Below are 20,482 nucleotides of genomic sequence, written 5' to 3' on the forward strand. Positions count from 1 at the left end.
ACGAAAAAAACAAAAAACCAAAAACCCAACAAGTGGACATTCTGGGAGTTCCCTGGTGACTCAGCAGGTTAAGGACCTGGCCAACGTTGTCACTGATGTGGCACGGGTTAGATCCCTGGTCTGGGAACTTAATTAAAAAAAAAAAATAGTGGCTATTGTCTTTAGAAGTGCCGTAATTCTCACCACTTCCCATCTGTTCCTTGTGGAGGCCAAGGGTCACCACAATATACTGTTCTACGTTTATAATCTCTGCTTTACAGCTGAACCATGGTGGGGGCAAGAAACTTTGTTGGCCTTAGTCATACATTTCTCCATTTAGAAACCTAGACTGTGTCAGGGGGCTCCAGAAGGGGGTGTGTTGTCTTCACTCCCTCTTTTCCCTCCTGGCAGCTTGCAGCTGGTGTTGAAACCGATGATGGAAGAAACCTGGATTCAAATCAACACTTTAGGGTTGACTGCAGACCAGGAACACCTGTTTGAGACTTTACATGAAAGCGAAATTCAGGCGTTGCCTCTCCTGGAGTTTGCTCACGTCCCCAACCTTTCTTCCTTAACTATAAAACACTGGGTGCTACCACAAACCACTGGCAAGCTTTGGGACCACGCACTATGCTCTGTTATACCATGCTGCTCCTCTAAGCCTCAGTTTCCTGTTCTGTAAGATGCCTCAAGAACCAAGCTGAGATGGTCTAGATCAGTGGAGCCTAAGGGGGTTTCAGGCAGTGGGAGTGGGGTCGGAATCAGCTCAGTGGAGGGCAGGAGAACCATGGCAGCCCTCATGTGAAGGAAGATTTTCTACTGAAAGTTTGAAAATTGTTGGAAAGATCAGTCTCCCCCCTACTTTTAACAAATTGACCAGGGGGTGACTGTTACCAAGAAAGTCTGGGAATCATTAGACTATACAGTTTTCTAAGGGGCCCTGCAGTCTTTAGTCTTTTGGTTTTACTCCCAAAACCAAAGACCAAAAACCATAGGAGTGAGATGGAATGAACTGACCAAACTACAAGTGGATCAGCGTTTATTAAGTAAAGAGTGGAGATGGTGCATTACAACTGAACCGAACCTGAGATTCCTGGGAAAAAATCTCATCTGTCAGTCACACAATTGGCCACTTCTGCCCCAACCCATACAGAGGCCTGTCAGGGGAGATGAGGAAACAATTCCGGTGGCAGGACTGGTGGCTGCTCCTGGGGCTGGGTCTGATCTCCGCAGAGTTTTCAAGGCCAGGCCATTGCCCTCAGGGTCGAGATCTCACGGTGGATGCAGCCAGACCCACCAAGATGGCTACTATCGTGAAACCCTGGGCGGCGATTCGGGTGCGCATCATGAGCTGGGAGCGCTGGCTCTGACCCCGGTGGAAGCAGTAGAGACCATAGGTAAGGGCAGACGCTGTGCCCAGGCAGCCTGAAGAGGGGACAAAGCAGGGGGGAAGTGGCAGGTCCGGCCTTGGAGGGCTCGTCCAGTTTTAGGCCTCCCTCCCCCAAAGTCAAAATCTTTTTTTTTCTTTGGTGGCCGCACCCGCGGCATAGGTAAGTTCCCGGGCCAGAGTCTGAATCCCAGCCTCGGCTGCGACCTACGCTGCAGCTGTGGCAACGCCGGATCGAACCCAGGCCGCCGCAGAAACGACGCCAGATCCTTAATCCACCGGGCCTCACCGGGAACTCCTTTTTTAGACTTTTTTTTTAAGGTCTTTAAATAGCAGCTGAGGGGAGGAGGTAATGGGATGGGGCGGAAGTGTGAGGGGTTGGCTATAGTTTGTGGAGGGGGTGTCCATAGAGTCGGCCCCATCCCAGCCTACTAATCCCGTCCAGCTCAAGCTCCAATCACATTCACCCCTCAGTGCCTGGCCCCTTCGTTACATCTCTTGTCCACTCTCATTTCGGTCATTTTGGCGTTCCCTGTGCTCCCCTATTTTATTCCCCCGATATCACTGTCCTCTTGGTCTACAGTTCCTACAGCGCCCACTTACCTATGGGTACCATTGGATTCTCGCGGGTCTTGCGAATAAACTTCTCCTTGAAGCTTTCCGAAGTGCTGTACACAGTGGGGCTAAAGCCCTCAATGACTGGGGGGTGCGACGGTTCAAAGGGTGCCTCCGGGGTCGCAGGGCCAGGAGTTGCCATGTTCTGGGCAACCGCTAAGGAGAGAATCCGGACGCTAAGCCCCGCCTCCTGATGAGGTCATAAAGGGGGCGGGGAAAAGGGCTTGCTGAGCGTTTTACGCAGGTGCCGTCGCTCATGGAATTCTGGGAGTTGTAGTAATCGGCATGCATCGCTATGAGGAGGACTACATTTCCCAAAAAGCCTGCAGTACTACGCGTACACTCGCCGGAAGGAGTGTGATACACGAGGTACTTGGATTGAGAAGCACACAGTCTGAGTTACCCATTCTGTGGTCAGCGCGATGCCCAAGGCCAAGGGGAAGACCCGGAGGCAGAAGTTCGGTTACAATGTTAACCGGAAGCGTCTGAACCGAAATGCTCGACGGAAGGCAGCGCCGCGGATCCAGTGGTGAGGGGACTAGGGTTCAGGAGGCAAAAGGCTTCGGCGGGGAAGCCGGCGAGATGACACTTCCGCTGTCGCCCTCTCTTTTCCCGTAGCTCCCACATCCGACATGCCTGGGACCAGACCAAATCGGTGCGGCAGAACCTGGCCGAGATGGGTTTGGCTATGGACCCCAACAGGGCGGTGCCCCTTATTAAGAGAAAGGTACTGACATGGAAGGGTCTCGGCCCTTGCCCCCCGCACCCCGCCATACTTAGCTGGGTTTCGGAGCCTGATCCTATCCGTTACCTCTCTCTAGCCAATTCAGCCAGCCTGTACTGACTGTAGTTGAGGGTCCCTTTACGACCTCCCTTATACTCCCTCCCCAGCAGAGATTGGACCTGGATTGGAGCTTCCTCTTTTCTTCTGCACTCACTTCTTTCTTCTGAAATTAACCTGCTTGGATCCCTAGGCATCTCAACGGTATTTTCCAGAATTTATCTTTTTCTGCCCTTAACTTTCCTAATAGAGAGTTTGGGATCTTTACTTACTGTTCTTTACACTTTTCCCCAGTTGTCCAGTCATTCTTGGTCTGAGGCTTCCCTAGGGTTAGTTTCTTCTGAGTAAGTCGTTTTCTGGACCACTCTCAAAAATAGTATCCCTTTTCACTCAGTAACTTCTTCCCTGCTTTATTTTAATTCATTGGCATTTGTGAAGACCTGATGGTATATTATATTATGTGTTTATCTGTTTATCATCAGTGTTCCCCCAACATAATCTCCTTGAGGACAAGGACTTTGTAGTGCATTCCTTACTAAATCCCCAGTGGTGACTAGGATGTGAGTAGTGCTCAATAAATAGTTAACCCAGTGAATGGGCTTGCTGATTGAATTTATCCCATTGCCTTCAGGTAGGTTTCTTTTTTTTGCTTTCATGCCAGAGGAAAACAGCACCAGTGTTTCTTGAACAAATAAGAAGCTATAGCCAAGCACTCTCAGCTTTTTCCTCCCCATAGAGAAGATATCTGATATCCCTCCTTCATCATAAAGTATAAAGTGCTTTCATGTGCATTGTTTCATTTGATAATCATAAGTGAAGTGAGGCAGGCAAAGGGGTATTATACCTGTTTCATAGATATGGACAGAAAGATGAATTGCTTGCTTGATCATCTTGGGAACCATGAAGCTTCAGGGCATTGGTTCTTCTTGTCATCTCTTCCTGCCTGGCCTTGTGGAGGGATTCTTATGGGAGGGCAGGAGCCTTTAGATTTTTTCCTTCATCCAAGATCTTTTCTTTTGTCTACTGGTCTCACAGTCTCTGTTCTCTGCAGGTAAAAGCCATGGAGGTGGACAGAGAGGAGAGGCCTAAGGAGCTTGTGAGGAAGCCTTATGTGCTCAATGGTGGGTGTGGGCCACATCCCTTTCGGTCACCATCCTGCGCAATCAGGGCTGGAAAAGACCCTCTGATGTTCTCATTTTACAGATGGAGAAACTGAGGTTCAAAGGGAAGAAGTGAGTTGGTCACAGAGTTAGGACTGTGTCCCTGCTGAGACATTTTCATGTTACTGACTCAGCTCCAGTGTGTGAAGGGAACTCAGAGATGTTCAGGGAGGATGTAACCAGCACTGAGAGGATAGAAGAGGAAATGTTGTCTTAGGCACGCATTTAGCTTCTCATGAGTTTAAGGATGAGCAGATTTTTAGAAATTTCACTACTTAATCTTTCCAAATCAGCTTCATGTATATTAAAGCTATAGAGGCTGAGTATTAATTTTTTTTTTTTTTTGGCTTTTTAGGGCTGCACTTGTGACATATGGAGATTCCCAGGCTAGGGGCAAATCAGCTATAGCTGCCAGCCTACACCACAGCCATAGCCACACCAAATCCTAACCTCGTCTTTGACATAGCTCATGGCAATGCCAGACCCTTAACCCACTGAGCGAGGCCAGGGATTGAACCTGCATCCTCATGGATGCTAGTCAGATGTGTTAACTACCGAGCCACGACTGGAATTCCCTTTTTTTTTTTTTTTTTTTTGTCTTTTTGTCTTTTTGCCATTTCTTGGGCCGCTCCCTCGGCATATGGAGGTTCCCAGGGGTCGAATCGGAGCTGTAGCCACCAGCCTACACCAGAGCCACAGCAACTCGGGATCTGAGCCGCGTCTGCGACCTACACCACAGCTCATGGCAACGCCGGATCGTTAACCCACTGAGCAAGGGCAGGGACCGAACCCGCAACCTCATGGTTCCTAGTCGGATTCGTTAACCACTGTGCCACAACGGGAACTCCTCCCTTTTTTTTAAATATAATTTTTTCCCCTTTTTTTAAGAGTCTGAATACTGAAAAAGAAGTGGGTAAATTCTGGAGGGAAGCAGGAGTACTCTGGAATTCTCTACCCATCCTTCATCTTTCCTGTCCAATATTTTTAACAGTTCTCTTGAAGGTTAAAGTATTTGAATGGTCAGACATTGGATATAGAATTCCATGAATTCCTGTCTTTAGTCTATTTCGTGATTCTCATAAGAGTTACTGCACAGGACTGTATATACAGATCATGTGTACTTAGTGTAGTCAAAGCTAATCTTGGAGTTCCTGTTGTCGCTGAGCAGAAACGAATCTGACTGGTATCCACGAGAACACAGGTTCAATCCCTGGCCTCGCTCAGTGGGTTAAGGATCCAGCATTGCCGTGAGCTGTGGCGTAGGTTGAAGGTGCAGCTTGGATCTGGCATTGCTGTGGCTATGGCATAGGCCGGCAACTACAGCTCTGATTCTGTCCCTAGCCTGGGAACCTCCATATGCTGCGGGTGTGGCCCTAAAAAGACAAAAAAAAAAAGCTAATCTTAAAAAGTTTTACTTTTAATTCTTTAATTAAAAAAAAAATTTAACCGTGGTTAAAAAAAAATGTAAAATTTACTGTCTTAATCACTTAAAAATATATAGCTCAGTAGTGTTAAGTATATTCACATTGTCATGCAACAGAGAACTCTGGAACTTTTCATGGTAAAAGACTGAAACTCTATACTCATTAAACAATAACTCCTGTATTCTCCACCCACCCCAACTCATGGCAACCAAATCAAAGATAATTTTGACTGTAAGCAGTTTTAACACCTAATCCCAGATAAGATTTGACTACATTTCTGTGAGGTTGCTATTTTTTTTTTTTTTTTTTTTTTTGTCTTTGCCTTTTCTTGAGCCACTCCCGAAGCATATGGAGGTTCCCAGGCTAGGGGTCAAATCGGAGCTGTAGCTACCAGCCTATGCCAGAGCCACAGCAACTCGGGATCTGAGCCGTGTCCGCTACCCACACCACAGTTCATGGCAACGCTGGATCCCCAACCCACTGAGCAAGGCCGGGGATCGAACCCATAACCTCATGGTTCCTAGTTGGATTCGTCAACCACTTCACCATGATGGGAACTCCAGAGGTTGCTCTTTCTTTATAGATGAGGAATAGGGGGGTGTTTACCTAAGTATTTTGGGAGGGAGGCCATTATTGGCTCTACAGCTTGGCTTTTCCCTTCCAATGGAGAAGAGAGATGCTTCAGGCCTTAATTCCTACAGCTCTAGTTCTCATTTATTCACACCTTTCCAGTTCACATATTGTTAATACTTAAAGAAGTTCTTAGGGAGTTTTAGCGCTGGAAGGGAGCCCTGCTCTATGGCCAGGCAATGTATCTTCATCTCTGTCCCCAGGACCTGGCACTAAATAGGGGTTATTAGTTTGGTGCCTTCCTTCCGCCTATCTCGGGCCTAGAGAGAGATGACTTGTTTTTCAGGTGGTTTTCACACTGATAGATGCTTGTGCCATAGGCAGAGCCCAGGACCTGAGGGGCTAAAAAAGGAGGGTTCTAGCACTGAATTTGGAGATGGAAAAGCAAAGCTCAGTAGATGGCTGGTGGAGCAACTTTTGTGGTTTAGGACTGACTGAGCAGCTCAGATTGTGCAGGAAGCAAAGCCTCATTCCCTGTTTCCTGGCTTCTCTCAACCCAGACCTAGAGGCAGAAGCCAGCCTTCCAGAAAAGAAAGGAAATACGCTGTCTCGGGACCTCATTGACTATGTTCGCTATATGGTGGAGAACCATGGAGAGGACTATAAGGTGAGTGGCTCAGGCCTGGCCGGAGGAACCACTTGGGGCCTCCACTGAAAGGGACCTGGACCATTCTGAGTCTGATCTGCTTGCCTAGTGCTTGTTTCCTGATTCTGAGTGGAAACAAAGGGAGGAGAGAGACCCTCTGGGATAAGGATCCCATTGACAGAATGCTTATAACTGGATAGACTGAGTGGTATGGTTCATATCCCACTCATAAACATACTGTTTTGCTTGCATGGTTTTTAAAATTTTTTTTTCCTGTATTTTGGCTGCACCTACAGCATATGGAAGTTCTTGGGCCAAAGATCAAATCCCAAGCTGCAGCTGTGACCTACACGCTGGGTCCTTAACCCACTGTGCCACATCAGGAACTCCTGCATGGTATTTCTATTTTTTTATTTTTATTTTTTATCTCTTTGCCTTTTCTTGAGCCACTCCCTCGGCATATGGAGGTTCCCAGGCTAGGGGTCGAATCGGAGCTGTAGCCACTGGCCTACGCCAGAGCCACAGCAACTCGGGATCCGAGCCCCGTCTGCGACCTACACCACAGCTCACGGCAACGCCAGATCCTTAACCCACTGGGCAAGGCCAGCGATGGAACCTGCAACCTCATGTTTCCTAGTCGGATTTGTTAACCACTGCGCCACGACAGGAACTCCATGCATGGTATTTTTAATGAACTTGAACTATAGGTGACCCTTGAACAACTTGGGAGTTAATCTGCATATAATTTATATTGGACCCTCCTAGTCTACGGTTCCTCACACCTGGAGATGTAGCCAGCCTCAGACCATGTAGTGCTGTAGTGTATACTATTGAAAAATATTCCTCACAGACTTTGAAAAACTTACCAAAGGGGACAGGTCGGGGGTGGGGGCGGTGGGAGGGATGGACTGGGGGTTTGGGATTGGTATATGCACACTGAGGTATGTGGAATGATTGGTCAACAGGTACCTGCTATATAGCACAGAGAATCCTACACAGTATTCTGTCATGATCTATGTGGGAAAAGAATCTTAGAATGGATATGTGTATATGTATGAAAGGGTCACTTTGCTGTATAGAAGAAATTACCACAGCCTTGTAAATTAACTAACACTTCAGTAAAACTTAAAGAAAAAATACCCCTGGAGTTCCTGTCATGGCTCAGTGATAATGAACCTGACTAATAACCATGAGGATGCAGGTTCGATCCCTGGCCTCGCTCAGTGGGTTAAGGATCTGGTGTTGCTGTGAGCTGTGGTGTAGGTCACAGACGTGGCTTGGATTCTGCATTGCTGTGGCTATGCTATAGGCTGGCAGCTGCAGCTCCGATTTGACTCCTAGCCTGGGAACTAACATATGCCCTAAAAACAAAACAAACAAACAAAAATCCCTGTATAAGTGGACCCATGCAGTTCAAATCCATGTTCAAGGGTCAACTATAGTTGCCATTTTAATTATGGGAGGTTTCCAGTTAAAGTCCTTATTTTGGCTTCTCTTAAAAACTGAAAGATCTGGAGTTCCCATCGTGGCGCAGTGGTTAAGGAATCCGACTAGGAACCATGAGGTTGCGGGTTCGATCCCTGCCCTTGCTCAGTGGGTTAACGATCCGGCATTGCCGTGAGCTGTGGTGTAGGTTGCAGACGCGGCTCGGATCCTGCGTTGCTGTGGCTCTGGCGTAGGCCGACCGCTACAGCTCCGATTAGACAGACCCCTAGCCTGGGAACCTCCATATGCCATGGGAGCGGCCCAAGAAATGGCAAAAAAAAAAAAAAAAAAAAAAAAAAGAGAGACAAAGAAGACAAAAAAAAAAACAAAAACAAACAAACAAAAACCAAAAACAAACAAAAAAACTGAAAAAAAAAAAAAAACTGAAAGATCTGGCTACACTGGGCCCCTGTGCCCAGATGGTATCCGTTGGCTATGGATGGAGAATGACCTACTTAGCTGGTCCCAGCTCCTGCCTAGTCTCTGAGGGCATTTGTACCCACTTTCCCACATATGCTATGGCTTTTAAGGTGAGGAATCTGGACCTCAGTGACAACGAAGTGGCTTGCCCAGCTCAGACCTAGGATTTGAACCTTTGCCTGTCCAACCCTCCTCAAGTGGCCCTTCTCCCTTCTTAGGCTATGGCCCGGGACGAGAAGAATTACTATCAAGATACCCCAAAACAGATTCGAAATAAGATCAACGTCTATAAGCGTTTTTATCCAGCGGACTGGCAAGCCTTTGTTGATTCTTTGGAGAAGAATAAGATGGAAGTTGATTGACTGGTTTATGCCTGCCCCACGTTGAGGCTTCCTTCTGGACCAGAGAAGCTGGAGCCAGGATTTAAGGCAAGGAGGGGTATGCAGCTCCAGATGAGGCTGACCAGACCCCCTGGGATCAAAAGGTTATATGCACACATAAACACATGCAATCTTTCTCACACTTTGCTTTGGGGAAGGTACTGTCTCCCGGAGGCTCCGATTTTGTTCTTCTGGGGGCTCTGGGAAAAGCCAGAACTTGCTGTTCTCAAGAGTGGGTAGTTGGTTGCATATAGTCTATATACAATAAAATACTCTATTTTACTTTTCTGATGGTTTTGTATTTGCCCCTCTCAGCCAGGCCCTGGGACTGCCCCTGCAAAAACCTACCAGGAGAGAGAGGCGCTCCAGCCCTTTTGTTCCACATTCACATGCCCTCCTAGCACAGCTTCCCTCTTCTGTGCCGTGGTTTCCTGCAAGCAGTTCCACTAATGCTTCTACAGAAGCCTGCTGGCAGCCCCCGGCTGCTGGCAAGGGGCCTGCATTGCCATTGCTAGCTCCCCTCCAGGCTGGACCTGTCTTCATGGCCCAGCTGTGGCTCAGTGCCAGAGGGTGAGGAGCTGTACAGCTGCCTCCTGGTCTGCCTTCAAGTGACCAGCCCTGGCTGCTTATCTTTCTTGAAGGGACTCTGAGCCCCCAAACCTGCTTTCTGAGACCATCTGGTGGACTGCTGAATACCACTGTGCTGTGCCAAGCACTGGGCTACATGCTGCTTGGCCATTCCGTGGGGCCAGCCTTCCTGATTCAGTGGCACGACCAGCACATAGCAGGATCACAGACAAGGGGCGGTCACTGGGCATTTTCTCATTCTGATACTTCATCCTGAGCAGTTAATACAAAAGTCTTGTTCCTATAGTTTCTCCTTAAAGCACATAAAATCTCCTCCTTAATGTTTTTGAAAAGAAGGGCTTTGTGGCATTCCCGTCATGGTGCAGCAGAAACGAATCCGACTAGGAACCATGAGGTTGTGGGTTCGCTCCCTGGCCTCACTCAGTGGGTTAAGGATCTGGTGTTGCTGTGAGCTGTGGTGTAGGTTGAAGACGGGGCTCGGATACTGTGGTGCTGTGGCTGTGGTGTAGGCCAGCAGCTGCAGCTCCCATTTGACCCCTAGCCTGGGAACCTCCATATGCTGCAGGTGCAGTCCTAAAAAAAAAAAAAGCAAGAAAAAGAAAGACTTATTATTACATAAAACATTTCACGTAGAGCCCTGAAGCTTGAGAAGTGTTAAAAAGTGGGGCTTGAAGTCATCTGACGACTCAGCTTAGACTTTTGGCTTGCTAACTTTGGCTTCACGGGCTGACTTTGGCCCCTGAAGGCAGCTCACCTGTCCCACGCTGTTAAGGCAGGCTGGAAACTGGACAGAAGCTTCCCTAACGGGCCCGGCCTGCTGACTCCAGCAGTGACTGGCCACTGTGGCCAAGAGCACAGCCTTCAGGTTGGAGTCTGCAGCAAGGCTCCTGAGGGCCCTAGTGATTTGGCATAAATCCTGTCCTTCACAGCATTCCAAATTCAGACCTTGACCAGGGTGGGCCCTTACCTTGTTTCTTCACCCAGTTTGGGTGCCAGCTTTATGAAGCTTTCCCTCCCACTCTCCCCCGCCTCCTGGCTATTAAGTGTCCTGGAGTCCCCACACCCCAGACTTCCTGTAGTGGTACCTATCACAGTCAAATAGCTTGACATCCCCTACCAGCCTGGCTTGGTTGCTAGGAACTTGTCTGGGAATCCGAGCCCAGTGCAAAGGCAGGCGCTAGGGGGGTATGGTGGAATGGCGTGGCCTCCATTCTGGCCTCTGGCACTGAGGCAGTCAAAAGACCTCCTCGTTCCCGTTTCCACAGCCTGGCTCTGGCCCCGTCAGCTACATGACCTCCCCCAAAGTACTGAGTTAGGTCAAAGCTGGTGATCCTGAGCCCCTGACCCCTGTGTGGACTGAGGAGCCAGGGGACTGGGACTTGCTGTTTAACAAGCTGTCACAGGAAGGGTTCTGGAACCGTTCTTCATAGCTGCCCATCACTGAGGCTGTAAGCACCAAGCACACGCCTCTCAAAATCAGGATTCACATGAAGCCATATCTGAATTTTTTGGCATTTATTGTGTACCTCAAACAGCCACCAACACTCCATTTTATGCAGTTTGTGGGTCCGGGTTTGCAGGGCATGGGCTGGGACGGCGAGGACTTCCAGATCTTTGATGAAAATCTTCCCCTTGTCCCTTAATGAGCCCATCTCCCGGAGGCCGCAGGAAAAATTGGAGGTTCCCTTTTTCATGAGACTAGGAAGGACTTGAGGATGAGGATGTGTGAGCTGACCTTCCAGGTCGGAGGTCTGGGGTGGCTGCACAAGGGCCACACCACAGGCGAGTTTCAGCAGCTGGTTCCATGGGCTGGCAGTTGCTACTAAACTAGCGTTAAGAACACAATGTTTAACAAATGCAACTGGAAACAGATTTTCATTCAGGCAGACAGGCTGGAGTTGTGGGATTTTTCATCAGAACTTGCCTGCAGAGGACCAGGAAGCCATGAGGCACTGACCTCACCTCCTCCCCAGTTCTTACAGCTGGATACCTCTGTGTCTACACAGGCTTACAACGGGCAGTTCTGGGCACCAAAAGGTGCCAGAGGAGGGGTCTTGGGATAGGCAGCCATTCCAGGGTACTGGTCCCAGCAGCCTCAAGAGCCCTCTTGCTCAGGCCATCCACATGTCCAAGCTCTGGGCCCTATTGACCTCTCCTCAAAGGGAGGGCAGCAGGTCAGAAGCCACAGCTTCATTTAAATAACTTCAGAACAGAAGCCCCCAGGGCCAGGGTGAGTGAACCAGGCAGTTTCCACCAGCAAGTAGAAGCAAAAGCCTCCTTCCCACATGAAGTGGGCACTGTGTGGTCAGCGCCCACCCTGGTCTCTTCGAGTCTTTAACTTTAGAGTATGAGAGCTGCCCAGCCATTTGCTCCTCAGTCCTAAGCTCAGGTAGGTGAGGAGCTGCAGAGTTGGGGTGGTGGGGGGAACAGTGTCACCCAGGCTAGCCAGGAACCTCACTTTGAGACAAATAGCTCTAGGTAATGGCTAGTTCCCCAGAGCAGTTATCTAGGCTCCTAAACACATCACCCTCAGGAACAATCAGGTAAGAGCACCACGAGGCCAGGCAGTTAGCTGTTCTGAAGAAAGGCCTCTCCCCTCCTCTGCCCAGTCTGGTCCTGGTAGAAACCAGAGCAGATGACTACTGGGCCAGCAGCCCCACCAGAGGAGCACACCCACAGGCCAAAAGAAGGTCCATACACTCTGCACAGGGGCCAGAGGAGTGGCCCCCTGGACTTTCAGGGCCCCTCAACTGCTCTATGTCCTCTGGTGTGGCACTGAGACCTGTCAGTTCCAAGTGGTCTCTGAAAGTTGCTCCAGGACATACTGTTAAACTCTATTCGAGTTCACCTCCCCACAGTGGGGAATTTAAAAAAAACTGTACTATATAATGCTACTCATTAGGCCAAAGGCAGATCTTAATTAGTAGAAAAGGGTACCCCCTCAGCAATGCTGGTTCCAAAGGTAACTTTCAAGGACTGGAGTTCAGAGAACAGAGAAGTCTCTCAACCCTCTAATGACAAAAGGAAGTGTCAGCAAAGTTTCAAAGGCGACTCTAAAACCCAAGTCATTCCTGAAATGTCTAAAATAAAAGCAGTCCAATCACTTAATGCAGAAAGTTAATCAGAATTGCAAAGAATGATTCTGAGACACCCGCACCACACCCTCCCACCCGGACCCCCTTTTGCACCAGCCACAGCATAGAACTCAAATATACCAAGTAAATGTCAAATGAAACAAAGGCACGTAATCTCTATTCTCAATTAAAAGGCAAACTGAGTTGGTTATGGCCTCAAAAAAAAATAAAAAAAAAAAAGCCCAATTGTGGCTGTTGACTATTCAGTGGTCCCTTGACAGACAAAAGGCTCCTTCTTTTGCCTGCACTAAAGAGAAGTGTCAATACACAGACAGTCCTTGAACTGGTTGATCACTGGGACCGGGAATCATGGAATGTATAGCAGAGAGGACACCAGCAATTGTCCCACGCTGCCTTAGCTGGGGAATCAGCAGGTCCAGAAAGGCTGAGTGATGTACCCAAGGCTACCCTGTTGGCTGGTCCATTAATTCTCATTTCTTTCCACCTGGGTTTCATGATGAGCTTGCCTCTCCCAGCGTCACTGGTTACCTACAGAGGTTGTGTCCCTTTGACGAACTGGACCAAGTGGTGGAGTTTAAGTTCACGTGGGTCGTTGCAAAGTGTTAGGACATCAATTACAGCCACAGAGGGGGAAGGGAGCTGGAGCTCTGTCTCTGTTGACACATGTAGCTTATCACACTGTCATTCACGATTCCAGCTATTTTCCTCAAAGATCCAAATGTTCTATGACAATCATCTGGGGTTTTGATAACAGCACCTAGAAACAGAGCCTAAAACTTTGGCCCGTTCCTTTTATAAATAAATAAATAATGAAATGCAGTTCGGAGGCCAACATCCCGCTCCACTGACCGTCTTCTCTCCAGGGACACAGGCGGGCTCCTTCCTTCCCCAGACTTATGTAAACATGGGCATTGGCACAGTTAGTGTAAGAGCAGCAGCTTCTGTCTCCAGACTTGGGGGGTGGGGAGGCTTCAGTTTTTCTGATTAGGGGGTGAATACCACTCACTCTGGTCAGAAGAGGCCTCAACCTTGGGGAAGCAGGGAGGTTTCAGAAAGCTCCTTGTAAGCTCTAAATTTATCCTCATGCTTCTTTCCTTCAGGGGAAATGCATCTCCAAGTTAGAAAAGACCATAGAAATCATCTCTCTCTAAAAGGAGGGCCCCAGGGCCCAAGAGGCAGGGACTGCACAAGGCCACTCGCCAGCTGGGCTGGAGGATGAGTGGGGCTGGGGGCCAGAGCTCAGGTCGTACTGCCCACAACCTGCCCCCACAAGAGGGGTGTGAAGTCACCGGGAGGGAATAGTCTCGACTGGGTGTACCTCGGACACCTACACCAGTCCTCAACCACTGGAACCCCTAGGGCAGGCAGAACTGAGCCTGCTGAGCAGCTCACTGTACAGGTCAGAGGAGGCGGCTGCCTTCCCTGGTTTAAGTGGGATTCGCTCCCAGCCCCGAATAAGCGAGACGCTGTCCTCTCCCATGCTCTGCCTCACCTCCCTCCCTGTTTCCCTCCAAAGCGACCTCACCAAGAAGGCTTCTGGGTGGTTCTTGGCCTTGCCCAGGATCTGCTCTTGAGAACACGAGGAGGAGAAGGGATGTGCTGCCACATGGCCCATGCCCCAGACCCAGGCCAGGGATGAAGAAGCAGGAGGGACAGAATGGGGGGCCCCAGGGCTGGCTGGTGAGCAGGTGGGTGGAAGCCTAGGAGAGAAGCTCCAGGAGCAGTTTCCAGATGTGCACGGTGCCAGGATTTTCAAAGCCGGATCCTGCAGGGGCAATGCTGGCAGCCAGGAGGAAAACTTCCCGCTGGCTATTGACAGCCTGCAGGCCCAGCTCCTGCTGCAGCTCCACCATACTCATGGCCTCACTTACATCCTGGGATGAAACAGAGACCCAGTCAGAGCTGCCAGTGTTTCCCAACAACCCACCCTTGTCATCTATGAAGTAAATTATTCTTCAGCTCCCCAGGGGAACAGTGGGCCCCTTGGTCTAAACTCTCTTCCTCATCTTTGACTTTTCTTTTTTACCAACCTCTTTTCACCCTGTCATTCTTACCCACAGCCACTGTGCTAAGAAACAGCACTTCCTAGAAGTCAGGCATTGGGACAGGCACCTACATCTTATTCATTCTCACAGTCCACACTTAGGTGATGAGGAAATCAAGTCAGGGAGGTGAAGTCATCTCATCAAGGAAACAGTGATAAGTGGCAGAGCCAGGCTACAAACCCAGGTTGGTTTGATGTCCAAGTTTATGATATTTATCAGAATCCAAGCTCAGTTTCCTAATAAACTCAGTGGCAGAGAGATCTCACAGTTGGGTCACTTCCAGACAAGGGCCTTACCTCCCCTAGACCCCTAGAAATCTGAAGAAAAAAAAAAAAAAAAAAAAAGGCCACTACACACCATGGCTGGTGATGTTACATTTTAAGTTCAAGATCAAAATGATTCTTCTTGGAGCAATTCATAGAATCCTAGGGCCTCAGACGTTGTTCCAAATCACTATAAATTGTAGTTTATGTATAGGATGAGGATGTGATTAATCGTCCAAACTGGGATACTTCTGAGATTCAAAGTGGGTGTTATTAAGAGTTATACCAGAGCCACAGGCATAAACGTGGACTGTCCCAGGTGGCCTAGGACATATGCTTACCCTATTTATAAATGACTGTCAACTATGTCCTGATACACACAGCCTTTCTCTAAGCCAGGCTGGAAATGTGAGTACAGGCCACAGGCTGTGACAGGACTCTACACCGTGGCAGTCTCTCCTGACTTCAAAAGGCACCTCAACTGTGTGATGCCGAGAGGAGCTGAGCCCAGGGCAGCTTTCTGGCACCCAGGAGAGTTATAGCTGAGGGTTAAGAGCAGGCACTCTGAGGAAGATCTGAGCTCAAGTCCTGGCTTTGCCACATACCAGCTGTGACTCTGGACTAACAGCAAGGCCTATCATGTGGTTTTTGTAGGACTGGAGAGAGGTCATGATTATTAGGTGCTTAGCATGGTGTTAGCACACAGTAAATATATCAGTTATTATCAACTATGATTACTAATTATTATTATCGTGTTAGTTGTTATTAACTATTCAGCTTCTTATTGCTTCCCAGCCGTAGCTCTCTGATCTCTAGAGTCAGAAATCACAAGGACATAGCAATGGAAGAGGTGCAGGTTTTATTTGACTGGTTTTTCACTATTTTTTTCAAAGTGTACAAAATCTCTCTAGCTTCAGATTTCCTCCCATCTGTAAAATGGAAATTATCTTGTGGGTTGAATAAGAGAAACATAATGTGAAATGTCATTCAATGTTATTCAAGGGGATATAGTAGATACTTAAAAATTATTTTTCTCATTTCTCCAGGATGACAGATAACAGGGAAACAAAGAGGAAGGTGGAGAGAAGATGAGGATTAGGAATGAGGAGACAGCACAGGCAGCGGAGATGGGGGGCGGTATCTCACCCTGCACTGCAGGTCACGGGGCTGGGCCTGAATCCCTCACTGTGCTCTCCACCCCCACCCAGGCACTTGTTGATCAAGCCCGACCGGCCTGAGCCAGCCTCCTGTGGCCCTCACCTGCTTGTTGGCCACCACGACGACAGGCAGGTCAGGGTCCTTGTCCAGCAGCTTGTGCAGCTCCTGTCGGGCCCAGGGCAGCCGCAGCCGGTCTGCAGAGTCCACCATGAACACCAGCACGTCCACCTCATTCACAAACTCCTTCCAGTAGAAGCGCAGATTCTGGCTGCCACCGACTGAGGAGAGGCCAGGGGCCAGCTCAGAGCCTCCCTGAGCCCCTGGCTCTCTACCTACAGTTCACCCCACCCCAATTCCAGCTTCCCAAGTCTCCACTGGCCAGAAGCAAGGGAAAGTCCACAGGTTCCAGAGCCAGAAGACCTGGGTTTAGCTCTAGGTCTGACACCTGGACAGATTACTACCTTTGAGCATCAGTCTCCTACTCACTGAACTTACCTAACAGGTTGCAGCAAACCTCAAGGGTTCCATATGCAATGTACCTTTCATAGGGCTGATGTATAGTATGTGCTCTATTTCATAAACTCTCTGGTTCTTTCTCCTGGGCTGCCTTGCCTCCTCCCAATTCCTAGCTTCCTCCTGGTTCAGTGGTCAGCAGCCAAGACTCCCTGCCCTGCTTATGCACAGCCATCATCCATTCAGCTTCTCTAGTTCCAACTGGTCGCCCCATTTCCCTTCCTTGGAAATACCACACTCAATGCTGCCTCCAAGCGGCTGCCTAAGTAGCACCCCCAACCTGGGTTGCGTTCCTGTTCCTCTGTCCCTCTGCAAAGTCCCCACTGGTCACCCTGCATCCCAGCGTTTCTGGTTATACTTCTCGCTCTTGTGGACACTAAGCTCTTTGAGAGTTAGAGCTGTTTACCTCTGGATCCCCTCAAAGCCCTCAGCACAATGCCTGGCACATAGCAGGCACTCAACAAGTATATACTGAGTGCTTACTAGGTGCCAAGCACTGATCTAGGTGCTGGGGATACAGAGGTGAGCAAGGAAGGCAGGGGCCCTGCTCTCAAGGAGCTCTCTCCGTGACCAGGACCGACATAGCAATAACACACAAACACATTTTGCAAAGGAAGAAAATAAAACAGAAAAAGCAAAAGTGGCAGTAAGGGGCTAGGTATATGCTAGGGGTTTTGGGCTGGGTGCTCTGGGAGGGTGGTCTAAGGTGGGGGCATGTGAGCTAAGTCTGGGATAATAAGGAACTAGTTATGAGAAGAGGCAGAGAAAATCACCACAGGCAGTGGGCAGAGCAAGATCAATGTGTTCGAGAAACAAGGCAGCCAGGGTGGTTGAGGTGCCACCAGAAGGGGAGAGGAAGAAGCCTCGACCAGCAAGGCTGGTCAGGGCTGGACACACGGGACCTGTAAGGCCATAGTGAGGCTGTGGAGAGCCCCTGAAGCATCCTGAGCAAGGATGACATACATGATCTACTTTGAGTTTCTGAAAGATAACTGCTGGCTAACACTGAGGACAGAAGTGGAAGCAGGAAGACCAGCAAGGAGACTGTGGTAGAACTGAGAGGTGTTGGTGGCTTGGACCAATCAGGCAGTGGTGGAAGTGGGGAGAAGTTGTCAGACAAGATGCAGAATCTACTGGCAGGTAGAGCTGACAGAACTAGCTAATGACATGGATTGAAGGTCCACAAAAGGCTCCCTCTCAGCCAGGCTCCAGGCCAAGCATGGCAGGAGACCACTGCAGAAGTAAAGGTTGTGGGACTTGAATGGGAGTCCTGGGTTTGAATCTGAGTTGAGTGACCCTATTGAGCTTTGGGTGTTAACTAGTTAGACCCCTGGATACCACAAAACCCCCAAACTCCTTCTTCCAAGCCTGAGAGAGGGGGATGTAGTCTCTGTCAGCCAGAGTGGGCTGCAAGTGCAGAACTCCCAGGTGGTTTTTCTGTGTCCCCGGCACAAGCAGTAGAGACAGGGAAAGCTTGCTGAAAGGATTGGATCCCAGGTGAATATCAGTGTCTACTACAATCAGGGAGGAAAGAAGCAGCCATGGGAGGCTAGCAGGCAAATCCCAGAGACCAGAGGAACTTGGCCCATTCAGGCCAACAGTCAGGTCCTCAGAGTCTGATCCCAGCACTTAACTAAACTCACCTGGTCTTTATGGTCTGTGTCCTTTGGCTGGCAGGGAGTCTACCCCTTCCTCCCCACTGACGGGCCGGACACAGGAGTTAAGTACTGCTGCCCTCTCAGTACCCTCTTATCCCCTCCTGGGGTCCCAAGCCTAACACTTGTGGGCAGGCGGCTGCTTAGACCCTCTCTGATCACTCACTTGACAAGCTCTCCCAGGTTCCTGCTTGGGGCTGGACCCCAGGAGCTAGAGTTGGATTGGATTTTTTTTTCTTTTTAGGGCTGCACCTGCAGCATATGGAAGTTCCCAGGCTAGGGGTCAAATCAGAGCTGCAGCTGCTGGCCGTTATCAGAGCTAAAACAACTCAGGATCCGAGCCACGTCTGTGACCTACATAGCTCATGGCAATGCCAGATCGTTAACCCCCTGACCAAGGTCAGGGATCAAACTAGTATTAATCCTCATTAACACTGGTCGGATTCTTTCCCACTGAGCCACAATGGGAACTCCTGGATCAGATTTATCTGTGCCCTAGAGGCTTAGTCAGGGACAGTCTGGTATGTGGTGGACACTGCAGCAGAAGGGGAGCCCAGAGGAGGAACTCCTAACCTGCCTGAAGGTTATAAAAGGCTTCACAAGGATATCGGTCTGACCTAAATCTTGAAGGATGAACAGTAGTCTATCAAGAGAAGAAGGGCTTTCCAGACTAGGGGAACAGTGCGTGCACAGCACAGAAGATAAGAAAACAGCAAGCACCCTTCAGAAATAAGCAATATATATATATGATGCTTAACATCCAGAGCCTAGAGCCAGACAATCTGCATTAGCAGACTGGTGAGCTGCGTGAGCTTGGATAAATTGTTTAACTTTCTGGGCTTCAGTTTCCTCATGTACGACATATAAAATGAGGAGAATAACTGTGTCTGGTTTTATGGAATTGTTGGGAGGATTTTTAAAATAATGTCTGTCAAGCCCTTGGCATACAGGAATCTTTAGCTGTTACATCTCAGTGTTAGGCACATAGGCTGCAGTATAGGTGAGCCAGAATACAGAGTTTGGGCTGTATCCTAGGCCCCAGGGAGACATGGGAAGGATTTTCTACCGAATGCGTCCTGCTTTTGGATAAAATCCCTGGCTTGGGTCCAGCTGACATGATGGGGAGCCGGTGTTTGTGCGTGGTGGGGGGGGGCGAGGAGGGGGATCTGCTCACTCTCCAGCAGGTCCACCTCGAAGTCCTTCGTGGGCAGCCGTACAGAGTTGAAGCCCCAGGTGGGGATGTGGCCTTCCAGCGGTGGCTTCCCGGCCAGCACGCGCAGGAACGTGCTCTTCCCAGAGCCATCCAGCCCCAGCACCAGCACCTCACGCTGCTCCAACTCCTCCAGCGCAGGCTCCTCGTCCTCCTCGTCCTCGGGCTGTGGGGCACGTGTCAGGCTGCGATCGACACCCTCCCGCCTGACCCTTCCCCAGGGTAGACAGAAGGCCCAAAGCGCCCCCCCGCCCCAAGCCCTCAAGTGGCAGCCAGGCCCGCTCTGGTGCAGAAGGACAAGTGCTGTCTATGGAGTCCTGAATCCCAAACCCCGTTCTTCTGGCTTTCCCTCAATGGCCTCGAGCAAACTCCTCCTCCACGAGCCTCAGACAATTCCTACATCCCACAGCCACAGGAACCACAAAATCCGGGAAACAAGCGAATGAGACGCTGGCTGGAGGGAGCGAGGGCGGGGGCAAGGGTCGGGGTCGCTTTTCCCGACATCCCCCGAGTCTTGCGCACTGCGCAGGCGCCGAGCAGGCGCGCGCTGGACCGGGCGCGGGCTCGACAGCGCTCCGGGGCCGCGCCCTCGCGCTCCGGCGCCAGCGAGGAAGCTCAAAGGCTTATGGCGGCTCAAGATAGCGCCACACATTACCCCCAAACGCCGGTCGGTTTCTCGGTTCTGGGACGCTCTAGCGCCCACCCGCGCGAGGCCTGCGGCGTCAATCCCCCCAACCCGCAAGGTGGTGGTCACACCCCTTGGCTGCATGCACGGAGGCGCAGGTCCCCTCCAGGCACTCACATCCCACTCGTCCCACTCCGGAAGGCGGGCGGGCTCCGCGCCCCACCAGGCCTCGCCTCCGTCCCAACGCCGCTCCCGTCCGCGGCCGAAGTAGGTCTTCCAGAGGATGAAGAGTACCGAGCCGAGCACGGCTGCCGCGCCGCCCAGCGCCAGCACCAAGGGGCTCAGCTGCCGCGGCGCCATCGGGCCGGGCGAGGGGCGCGGGCGCGGGAGCCGGCTGCACAGGCCGAGCCAGCCGGCCTGCCGAAGATGGCCCCGCTGCGACTGCCGCGGCCGCGCCCACCCACCCAAGCCAGCCCCGCACTA

General features: G+C 50.3%; 3 protein-coding genes and 1 non-coding gene across 4 annotated transcripts; 1 reads left to right on the plus strand and 3 right to left on the minus strand.

Annotated features, from left to right (window-relative positions):
- On the minus strand, positions 1,003-2,152 carry HIGD2A (HIG1 hypoxia inducible domain family member 2A). The gene is given in 2 exon segments (NM_001097469.1): positions 1,003-1,404; positions 1,970-2,152. Coding segments are annotated over 2 exon segments (321 nt in total). The 5' UTR covers positions 2,124-2,152; the 3' UTR covers positions 1,003-1,237.
- Positions 2,304-12,736, plus strand: NOP16 (NOP16 nucleolar protein). The gene is made up of 5 exons (XM_013994885.2): positions 2,304-2,510; positions 2,600-2,708; positions 3,814-3,883; positions 6,477-6,583; positions 8,686-12,736. Exons 1-5 carry the CDS (start codon positions 2,404-2,406, stop codon positions 8,827-8,829), a joined length of 537 nt encoding a protein of 178 aa, XP_013850339.2. The 5' UTR covers positions 2,304-2,403; the 3' UTR covers positions 8,830-12,736.
- On the minus strand, positions 10,936-20,457 carry ARL10 (ADP ribosylation factor like GTPase 10). The gene is made up of 4 exons (XM_003354188.4): positions 20,177-20,457; positions 19,339-19,540; positions 16,099-16,274; positions 10,936-14,404 (listed from the first exon to the last, which is right to left on the minus strand). The coding sequence occupies exons 1-4, from the start codon at positions 20,357-20,359 to the stop codon at positions 14,231-14,233; spliced, it is 735 nt and encodes a 244-aa protein (XP_003354236.1). The 5' UTR covers positions 20,360-20,457; the 3' UTR covers positions 10,936-14,230.
- On the minus strand, positions 16,936-17,013 carry MIR1271 (microRNA 1271). Its single transcript, NR_049180.1, has one exon. It is a non-coding gene; the product is annotated as a microRNA 1271 (primary transcript).

The sequence above is a fragment of the Sus scrofa genome, chromosome 2, assembly GCF_000003025.6.
Source record: "Sus scrofa isolate TJ Tabasco breed Duroc chromosome 2, Sscrofa11.1, whole genome shotgun sequence".
Classification (NCBI taxonomy): domain Eukaryota; kingdom Metazoa; phylum Chordata; class Mammalia; order Artiodactyla; family Suidae; genus Sus; species Sus scrofa.

Coding starts and splice junctions, on each gene's coding strand:
- ARL10 (XM_003354188.4), bottom strand. CDS start 20,359: ATGGCGCCGCGGCAGCTGAGCCCCTTGGTGCTGGCGCTGGGCGGCGCG. Junction 19,541..20,176: donor CGGAGTGGGACGAGTGGGAT/GTGAGTGCCTGG, acceptor CGTGCCCCACAG/CCCGAGGACGAGGAGGACGA. Junction 14,405..16,098: donor TCGTGGTGGCCAACAAGCAG/GTGAGGGCCACA, acceptor GTTTCATCCCAG/GATGTAAGTGAGGCCATGAG.
- NOP16 (XM_013994885.2), top strand. CDS start 2,404: ATGCCCAAGGCCAAGGGGAAGACCCGGAGGCAGAAGTTCGGTTACAAT. Junction 2,709..3,813: donor TGCCCCTTATTAAGAGAAAG/GTACTGACATGG, acceptor TGTTCTCTGCAG/GTAAAAGCCATGGAGGTGGA. Junction 6,584..8,685: donor ACCATGGAGAGGACTATAAG/GTGAGTGGCTCA, acceptor CTCCCTTCTTAG/GCTATGGCCCGGGACGAGAA.